This window comes from Trachymyrmex septentrionalis, unplaced genomic scaffold (genome assembly GCF_001594115.1).
Source record: "Trachymyrmex septentrionalis isolate Tsep2-gDNA-1 unplaced genomic scaffold, Tsep1.0 scaffold60, whole genome shotgun sequence".
Classification (NCBI taxonomy): domain Eukaryota; kingdom Metazoa; phylum Arthropoda; class Insecta; order Hymenoptera; family Formicidae; genus Trachymyrmex; species Trachymyrmex septentrionalis.
Window position 1 is genome coordinate 5744707 of NW_017305779.1, and position 10868 is coordinate 5755574.

Below are 10868 nucleotides of genomic sequence, written 5' to 3' on the forward strand. Positions count from 1 at the left end.
GATTTTAAATTTACATTGTTTAATAATCGGTATTAAATATATAATAACAATTAATGTTAAATTATAAAAATTAGTCTCTATATAATAAATTTTTCTTTATATTAAACTTATCAAATAAATTTTCAATAATTTGTTATATTAATATTTTTATTTTTTAATGAATACTTATCTTCAGGAATTATTATCGTAATTTACAAATTTTATTAAACATTGTTTTCATCAAACATTAAATGACATTAATGTCATTATTAAGAGTACATTTCAATATATTCAATATATTTACTGCCAGTACTAATTTATAGTTTATGTTACGTGTATACTAAAAATATTGGCAATGACTATCAGAATGCAGCCTAAGATATAAAGTACAAAATATTTTTTGATGTGAAAGAGTATTAAATAAAATATTTTTATTTAATAAAAAATAATAAAGCGATTAAATAGATATAAGGAGAATAGAGAATTAAAGTAACGATAAAAAGTAACAATTAATTTGTTTTATATCATTAATACCGAATATAGACAGAAGAAAGTAACGATTGTTACCGAAAAAAAGTACCGATAACGATAACGACGTTACTTCTCAACCGTGATCTGTATGACGCATACTGGCCATCAGTCCTTTTTTTTCCGCGAACGAAGGCCTTTCTCTCCGAGCTTCCAAATTCATTTGTTCATACTCAGAGGCATCATGGGCACGTATTTGTCACTGGGTCGGAACTTGTATTGCGAGCACAATCGATCGGACACAGCCTCCGCGTAGCCGTTCCTGCAATAAATTTTATGAATTAATAATTTATTGAATTTCATCGATAAAACAATTTGCCGAAACGGCATAAAATTCAGCAGAAAACCCTTCATCCGCCAGAGCATTAAAACTAATTATAATTTCGCAGGGTAAAGGAACTTTCACCACAATATTAAGATGACTACTGATTAGATGAAAGCTGAAAGATAATTATCCCCCTTAAGTCTCGTCCGGATGAATATAACTTGTAGTTGTTTATAGCTCGATTTGGCATCTGTTTTGTTTCCTAGGGAAGAAAATTCAAGAAGAACGATAAAGAAAATTAGTTGAAATTACCTTTTGGGACTTGAGTGTCCCTGCGCTAAGAGCGCTGCGTTTTTCATTGGCCTACCCTGATTTGCCGCGATTTGACTATATATATAATGCCCGTATTCATTTATAGTTAGACCTTATACTTAAGGCTTCCTTAAATTTATCTTTAGATGCTCAGTAGCCAATAAAATAATTCGTAGAGTATCTGAAGATAAATTTAAGAAAGCCTTAAATATAAGGCCTGACTATGAATACGGGTGTAAGTCTACGGAGTGGCGCGCCAGTCAGAAGCGCCAGACATCCGCTTTGATTTTTGGCGGTACTTCAAACACTGTTGTCAAAACGTGCACAGGCGCACTACTACAAGTGCTATATCCATCCGGACGAGATTAGGACTACGTTCCGTTTCACGCATAACACGCATAATACATCATTTATCCTTATTTAACATTCGGCGAATAACAAGGATAAATAATGCAGCATGCGCATCATACGTGAAACGAAACGCAGCCTAAGAGTATAATTTAGATCGAACTTCACTTAGGTAAGTTCGTTTAATCTAATAATTATATATGATGCGCGAAACCATCACCAAAAATTTAATATTAAGTGCTAAAAAAAGAAATGAAAAAAAATACGTTTACGGCGATCCTTTTTTATATGTCGGAACGTCTTCAGATAAATGACGTGCCATCTTGAAGAACATATCTTTGTCTGATCAAATCTCTAAATACGAAGGAGACAGTTGTCAATAGCGGTCTTTGAAATCCTCTCTCCGATAAATTGTTTGACGTGTAAATCGGAGACTTTTCCCATTGTAAATCGCAGCTAAAACCATTCTACAATGTAACAGCATGAATGTTGAAGTGAATTTATTTTTTAATTGACATGAAGTATCCTACATAGTTGTTTTAAGTGACAACATTTTTTTTATTATATAAATAAATATTCTAATATAAATAAATAATATTATGTAAATAAAATGTATCAGATCAAATTTATAAAATTTCGAAGACTTTGCTTTTGTATATAGAGTATACCTTTGCCACTGCGAGCACGGTCGTCTTTCTTTGAAGCAGATAACTTGAATCACGTTGAAGAAGAGCGCACCGAGGGTATTAGCCACCTCGGTATTGAGAGTCTGTAAACATCTGCGGAATTTGGCGTCGCAATCGCAATGTGAGCGAGTAAATGGCGAGTTATTGCATATGCCGTGTATGCATTGTTGCGGCGCTATCGTGGTTGAGCAATGGTCATGTTCCCTACAGCAAGCATCCTCGACCGAATGTTGGCCCAAATCGTTGTAAGAACTGGCCACGTTACCTGGTCCACACCATTTAGTACCCGGATATATTAGACCTCCGCCGGGCGCTTGATTCTGAAGAAAGAAGTTTTAGAAGTTGTAATTAATTGATTATCCCCATTATTTTAAAGGACACTTTTAAAAGTAATCTATTTTCGAATGAAATAATACTTGGGGAAAAATATTATTCTATTACATACTATATAAGAAAAGTGATTACGCAGCATACTTTTTTGCTTTTAAGGGAGTGCTGGAACTGCCTGTATTATCGAGTAAAAAGTAGCGTTTTTTATGTTTTTGTTCCTGTCGCATTTCTTGGTAATGATTTTATTATATAAATTCACAGAATAAAAATTCCTTTTCCACGATTAAAATGTACATGTTAACTGTACTTGTAGTTGATGTATTTTATGTTTCTTATATGTATTTTATCTTCAGCGTTGGTCGCCGTACTGAGAGAAAAATAGATTGAAAAATTAATTATTTTTTATTTTTTTTCCAGCTTTGAACACAAAATGTGACAAATACATTAGCATGTATATTTTAAGCATGGAAAAAGAATTTTCATTCTGTGAAACTACTACGAAGAAATTGGACAGGAACGTCAAAAACGTTAGCTTTATTGGTAATATAGGTGGCTCCAGCATCCCCTTAACTAACGATGATATTTAATAAGGAAAATTTTCTTGACAACAGTCTTAATTTACTTATTACAAATTTTAGAAAAACTCATCGCATTATTCAAAAAGAGTTTTTTTTTTTTTAAAGAATTGTTATAAAATTTTTTCGAAAAAGCGAATTAATATACATGATAGCGCTCTTGTCACACTATGTATTCCATGCTTGAGATGATTACGTATGGATGGTGCTTGTGCATGAAACGTTCATTTATTTTTCGCGTTATTCATCCCGATTATGATTTTGTCTTGATTGCTTCACCTTCCGTTTTGTCCCTTGTTCTTACTGTTAGTTCTGAATAATGTTGCAAATAAAAACAATTATTTTAAATAAAAGTGTCTCATTCATAAAACGGACATAATTGAATTCCACGGAGTTAACTGAATTCCAACAGATAATTAAGTAAATCAAATTTGTTTTAATTTAATAATATTGGGCACGTTCAAGTTGACAAAGTGGCTAGCCTGCTCGCCGAGCATATGATCATAATTGTTACTTATAGATCCAATCAATCATATTCAATCGCTCGGTAAGCATGCCGCTTTGCCGTCTTGAACTCGCTTATTGATTGAAGTATTATTAGATACCTTACTATTACGGGAGTAACATACTGCAATAGTGTATGGCATTCCACACAGCACGCATAACAGCTTGACGACTAATAGTTAACTTTTTTTAGTCAACTTAAAATCGACTATTCTAGGATGGCTTTTTATCGATTTTGAATGTTCACTGTAAGCCGACTTGAGGTAGACTATTTTCGAAAATCTGAAAGCCGTCTTTTTATGTCCAACTTTTAATCGACTTATATTATTAACTTTCTATTTATTATTAATAATAATATTTAGATGCGCTACATATATATATTCCAGAGGATATAAAATACTAAAAAATGATTAAAAGATGTCTTTTTTTCAGATTATTTGCAAAACAAAATGATATGTCTATTAAAGATTTGTTGAAAAAAAAGAATAGATATATTCTGTCTTAGCATTTTGTTTTAGAAGCCAGTTTTAACATTTATAAAAGTGTAATTATGCAGAAGACAGGTTTATTCATATATTTTAACGAAATTAGGATTTAGGATAGATCTTTATCTCAGTAGTCATCAATTTTAACCATTAATCTCGGTTCACCGGACAAAACGACACTTATTCTTCTGCCGTCGAAAACGTATCGAATGTCGTGCATATATTATAATTTAAAAATCGTTGAGTAGACTCGTCTCCTGCATGATTACAAAAAAAAGTAACGAAAAGTAATGATTTTTTATCGTTACTTTAATTAAATAACGATAACATGTTACTTTTTAGAATCGATAACGAGTTACTTTTTATCGCAAATAACGATAACAGTAACGTGTTAATTTTAAAGAGTAACATAACTTTCTCAACCATGAAAAGAACCATAACTTTATTTTATAAAAAAGATATATTTTAACTATATGTTTCTATTTGATAATACCTATTGAACTGATTTATTATAATTACGTTTCTATAAACGAGAAATGTTCAGAGATCATTACGAACTGTCAGTTCCCGTACGATTTTGATGAGTCTTACCTTCCCTTTATCCCGCGAAGCCTTACAAGTTTCTTCCAGATCGGTGACGAGGTTGCTAGAAATTTGTCGAACTTTTCTTGGATCCGCACCGAGAACCATTCTCTGGATGACTCCGCGATCATGATAAAGAGCGCAGAAAGGAGCGTCGGCATTCAGCTCCACCATCCTGGACATAGTAGTGTCGGCAACCAACACACTCGCCTCAATCCATTGGGACCAAAAGATCGACAAGACAGCACCAAATAAGACAGCGAACATCTGCAAACAGAGAAACCAAATCAGACCATGTAGATCATTAAAAAAATTCTGACGATGTTTCGACGAAGTTTCTATTAGACATCACCAAATAAGAAAGATAATTAGCGACCTTCGTCTTGATTGAATGTCCAACTGCCAGAAATCTCAACCTGCGAGCGGTTTCAAATAAAAAATAAAAAGAGCCATTCGTGCAGTCAAACGTTCGTTCAGAATTAATGCTTGACCGTAATTTTAAACTCTTCGTCAAGGCTGCTGTTGATTCAGTCTTTTCGTAACGATAGGATGAAAATATTCTCGCTATACAGTACAACTTAACTTAATTATGTAACACAAGTTAGCATATTTGTACAACTTCTCGATTAAGCAACTGGTTAAAAATTCTGTTTAGTACTCGCGGTCAGAATTTATAATGGCTCTTTATAGTAAAAGGCTTAACAACTAAGTGTGAATCGCCCATTTATTACATTGCTATTTAATATTGTTGAATATCAATCTGTAAAGTAGACGAAAGTATTATACCCCGCGTATATCTTTACGTGTCGTCATTTGTCGGAGTGCATCAGAGAACAATGGGGAAGCCGACAGATGACCAAGTCCTCATCTTTCAGCGGATACATCTAATTCAGAGATTCGAACTATAATCTGCGACCTTGATTCAGTTTGGGTCGTTTCAATTCAGGTCGATCGCGAAAGCGAGAGTGCACGCGCCCTGAAAGAGACTAGACTGTAACTGTGCGATGTGGGTCATCGAAGCCCGTTGGCGAACTTGTCTCTTGAACTTGCCTCCCGAGGGATGCAAACAAGATCGCCTTACAATTAATTCACGTGGTCTGGACCTAATGACCGCAGCGCGATCGTCATTCATTATAAATTACCATTATGAAGTTATCAAAACTGCTTGTCTACTTGTTCTCGTCTAACTCGAAAGCGCAAAGTGATCAATTTTTCATAAAGATTTAAAATATGCGCCTCTCTGCATCAAATCTGCTTTTAATATTTTTCCTTTCTAAAAAGAGATATATTCTAATTTACATAATATAGGTTAAATAATGTAATTTTTGCGATATTTAGGTAGCGAAGATTACATTAAAATCGCCATAGTTTTTAAATGTATATACATTAATTAATTTTTTTTTAATGTAATGTAGAGTGAGAATCAAATCATATTGGAAGTTACAACGTGTTACGACTAATATGAAACTTTGAAAGATCGAGCAAGCTAACATCAAAATAACGACAAAACGACGTAGCATCGATTCGATGTCAATTTGATGATTTCGACTTCGAATCAATGTCGATTCGATGTTGATTCTCTTGTCATTTCTCACTGAGATTATCTCTTCCATTGCTTAAAGCCACTCATTTATCGTTCTTTTGGAGAGATAAGCAAGTTCAAAAGTGAAATAAAATGCAGTATCGTGTCACTTCGTGATATACGAAATATTCAGAACGTCTCGGGCGTTATGGACTTCAAACGACAATTATGATAGTACATTATTTTTAAAGATTTTGAAGTAAACTTCACACAACGCAAAAACAGAGCTATTATTTTTTTATGCAAATCTAAACAGAATTAAATTATCTTTTTTTATTATGATCAAGGAAAACTTTTTGTAGTTTCAAGCCGTTATCTTTATTTTCCGTCGTTTAAATTTTTTAATGGATAATTATTTATCATTATACAACTATTAGTTTTATATAAGAAATTACATTTTTTATCGCTTTCTACTGTTTATATGTATAATTTGCATAAGTGCTGATGCTATGCCATTGAGAAAAGAATTTTTTGCAATTAATATAATTACGTATCACTTATGCCCTGCATACAATAGAAAGAATACACGGTTTCCGATAGATTAAAATCGTTTATTCTTTATTCCTATTTCCTTATTCCTTCTATTGTGCGCAGGGTCTTATAATTATGATTATTACTGCTATAATATTAATAATAATAACTATAATATCTGTATAATAATATCTATATAATAATCTATAGATAATAATCATAATTATGATAATGTCTAATATATTATAAATTACAATCAACGAAAAATACAAAATAATTTTTTCTCAATAATTAAATATTATTATCGAATTTGTTTCTTGAACTTGATGCATACATACTTAATTATGTCGTTGATCAGCATTATCAGAGTAGGATAGGTCTATTATAATCGAACGCAGTCTGGGCGATTATGACGCACCTAAACGTTTCATCGTTATTGCTAATCATGATTATTATCAATTTAACCGATAGAAACTGTCGTGACGGAAACTGTCATGACGGTATAAATGTCGTGACACGCGATGCATAGAATAAAAATATACTTTATCATATTTTTTTACATTATACATTACTTGTCTTTATATTTTTCGGTATCAAATATAAACAGTGGATATGAGATTTTATTCTTTACGTATTGTCTGGCTATTAGGAATCGTAATGATCTGTTTTTATGCAATATTTTTTTATATCCAGAAAAGAAGTTTGAAGTATCTAAAAAATTTGCTAGACCTGAAAATAATTTTGTTGAATCATCGAAATAATTGTGTAAAACGATCAAATTGATGATTATCAAATATCAAACTTTTTTGCAGCATTGCTCATCTTGAAATGCTTGACATTCCTACGTAATTATTTTCATTGCCAACAAAATTATTTTCAAATTTTTATTTAGCTAAATTTTAAGATACTTCTACAAAATCGTCCATTCCATGTAATTTGACAAGACTATGAAAATGTACACGTGAAGTATGAATAGCGGAGAAGTTGAATATTTCTGAATATTCATTCAAAAAAATTATTTGAAAACAGTGATAAAATTGTAATGATTTTGAAAAATCATGCAATGAATGCAATTTGTTGGTATTGATATCAATAAGTTAGATTGTTCTTATGTGATGATATTATTGGCGGATCGCAAAGGATGAATTGAATGTATTCGGCAGCAAAAATTAAAAATTTTGAATTTAGAATTAAATTTTTAATTTAAATTTTAAAAATTTAATTTTTACTTCTTAATTTTTAATTCAGGATTTTTAATTTTTACTTTTAACTTTGTAATTTATAATTAAATTTTAATGTCTTTGCCGAATTTTTCATAAATAATAATATAAAATGGAAACTTAAATATCGATATATTTGGATCTTTTTTTAAAATGTAACTAAAAAATTATTAATAATTTAACTTTTTTACTATTATACATCTTTCCGCGAGATAAGAAAATAAAACAGCTAGTTCAACGAGCTTATCAAAAACATATTACGTCACATACAAAAATATTAAACCACGGATACACGATACAGAGATAACTGATTCAAAAATGTCCCGATACTGAGAAATTCGCAAGTATGACTAAAAGCATAATAAATGCGTCAGAATCTCATATCACTGCGATGAGAATCTAAACTGCGCATCCACCCCCCCCCCCCTCTAGTTCACTCCGCCGAGCTGATCGCACACTGCAGTGCGTAACGAACGGGAAGTAAGAAGGATATAACATATAGTTATATTTCTGTAGCTCATGAAAATTGTAATTTTGCCAGGATACATTGGCTAATATCTATAAAGAATATATTAGTTAAATGATGAACGATTACTGACAATTCATTACTTTAATTTAAATTAATTAATTGAATATTTTTAATATTTGCTTGTAACAAATAAATGAAACAAAAATAAAAAAAAAACTTCTGACAGTCACTTTACAAAATGGCTGTAGCGCAGAGAGCGTAATATATATGTACTTATACATATATAAATATATATATATATATATAGCGATAATTGATACGCTGGAATAGCGTTATTGAACCGGAATGCCTAATGCCATATACCGTGGCAAGAATACGTCATTGCGTGAGAGGTAAGCATTTACACTTCACAGATTTTTTTAACATTTAAAAAAATTTGATTCTTGTATGCAAGCGATGCAATGTTATGGGAGTAAACATATGTAAAATGTCAATACATGTAAAACGGGACGTGTTCTATCAACTGTTTGCAAAATTTCGCGATAAAAAGATAATAATTTGAGATTTTGAAATTAATCCACGCAAAATTGTATTCGTGAATAAAATGCCGAAATTTATTGACAAAAGTAATATTAATGTGTACTTAAATTAGTTTATAATTTTTTGACAAATAATCTTCTAATATATATGAAAAATAATTTGTTACGCATCGAAATAAATCACGCACAAATTTACAACAACAAAAATTTAATACACACAAAATTATTATATATAACATTTAACAATGAAAAATATAATCGCTAAAGTAAAAATATTAATAACTTTATTAATGTAAATATACATACACTCAAATTTAACGTTGACCTAGATCTTGTGAGATGATGCGAACGTGCTCAAAGCTATCGAAGGTGGAGCGTGCTACTCGGAATCACGGAATACGCTTGTCTCTCCTCAGCAGTCACTATCAGACTGATGGTTCATACAGGACGTCAGAATACTAATATTCACAATCATGCATATACAAACGCCTGCACAGGTTGCTGCGTTATATTATACACGCACATTAGGGGAGAATTTAAATCATGTGATAAAAACTGTTTATGTGGAGTACCTCGCAATTGATTTTTTCCATCATATAATGCATATTAAGGAAAAAAATTTACTCGTACATACATAAATAATTCCGAGCAAAGAAATGGTCTTTGATTGTATTAATTTTAAGAGAATTATATTTTTATCTCCTTTTGAAAAATTTATGCGTGATGCAAATAACACTAGAGTTTACAAATTTTTAATAATTTTTAGTGAAAAAGAGAAGAAACGACGTAAGCATTTTTTTAACATATGTATTTTTTGAGACGCTGATTTCGAATCCACTGCTAGAAAAATTCCGTCAGATCGAATTTTTAAAATATAGCATGTCAATCTTCAAACATTTCTTTCTCCGAATAACAACAACAACAACAACAAGTAATGAATAAGTGAGCCCACCAGGATTTGATGATAATTAAAAAATGTTATTATATAAGGAACATATTAGGACGGAACTAGACGATTAGAGGACACTGAACTTTAATACGTGAAACCGATTCAAAGTCATATAAAAAACAAAAATTAAGCTAACAAAATTAATGCTTAACACTTCTGGTTTATTTTCTAATTTTAATAAAATCTTATATAATATCTCAAAATTTGCAAATCAAAATATTCTCAAAAAATTAAGTAAAAACATCGGTGATACATTTTTACTTTAACTAATAAAATTTTTGAAATAGTAAGGATTAAATATAGCTAATTATGGTGAGCTGCAATGATGACTCACGCGTACTTCAGCGTACTAATTACTAATATACTCATAGATGATTGTTTAAATTTAAACGTGCAGTTGTACATACCCACACAATACAGTAATGTTGAATCGATATCAGAAATGTTGATTTGCAACATCGTGAAATGTAGAATCTAAAGAGACATTGCAGAAACATCCGTCCGTTGAATTGCAACGTTTGTGAGACATAAAAAATGTTTCGCATATTAATTCAATTTTATTATTAAAATAAGTAGATATTATTGATTATAACATCATATATTCCAGAACACACACAATAAAATTATAATTGAAAAAAAATGCTTTCCCCCTCATTTGAGAATTAATTTTCTTATTTTCCTAAGCGGTGATTACTCATCCAATCTTGTATACATATATACGCCATCCAGCAGTGCTGAACCTTTGCAATTATACGGGAACTGCAACTTCGATCTACGAATACTAAATGTTAATGGATGTATAAGTGACATATATATAGATATGTAGAAAGATCACGAATCGACATTGCGCATCGGACCGGTCAAATACAAACAATATCATACGCGAGCATTCTGTCTTACTTTGACTTTAAGCAAGGCTTAAAACTCTCTCTCTCTCTCTCTCTCTCTCTCTCTCTCTGTCTCTGTCTTTCTTTCGCTTTAAAAGGAGACAAAAAGAATTTTAAGTCTTGCATAAAGTCAAAGTAACGTTGATGCAACCAGGTC

At 31.3% G+C, this 10868-nt stretch overlaps 1 protein-coding gene across 3 annotated transcripts; it reads right to left on the reverse strand.

Moving 5' to 3' along the window:
* Nucleotides 1-519: 519 nt before the first annotated feature.
* On the reverse strand, nt 520-9260 carry LOC108752581 (acidic phospholipase A2 PA4-like). 3 transcript variants are annotated; one of them, XM_018493502.1, is made up of 5 exons: nt 9182-9260; nt 4604-4861; nt 2101-2438; nt 1699-1888; nt 693-769 (listed from the first exon to the last, which is right to left on the reverse strand). In XM_018493502.1, exons 2-4 carry the CDS (start codon nt 4859-4861, stop codon nt 1735-1737), a joined length of 750 nt encoding a protein of 249 aa, XP_018349004.1. In that variant the 5' UTR covers nt 9182-9260; the 3' UTR covers nt 693-769; nt 1699-1734. The 3 variants fall into 3 exon arrangements, with proteins under 3 accessions (XP_018349005.1, XP_018349004.1, XP_018349003.1); XM_018493501.1 differs by lacking the exon at nt 9182-9260 and having other exon boundaries at nt 4604-4862; XM_018493503.1 differs by lacking the exons at nt 1699-1888; nt 9182-9260 and having other exon boundaries at nt 520-769; nt 4604-4862.
* Nucleotides 9261-10868: the final 1608 nt, after the last annotated feature.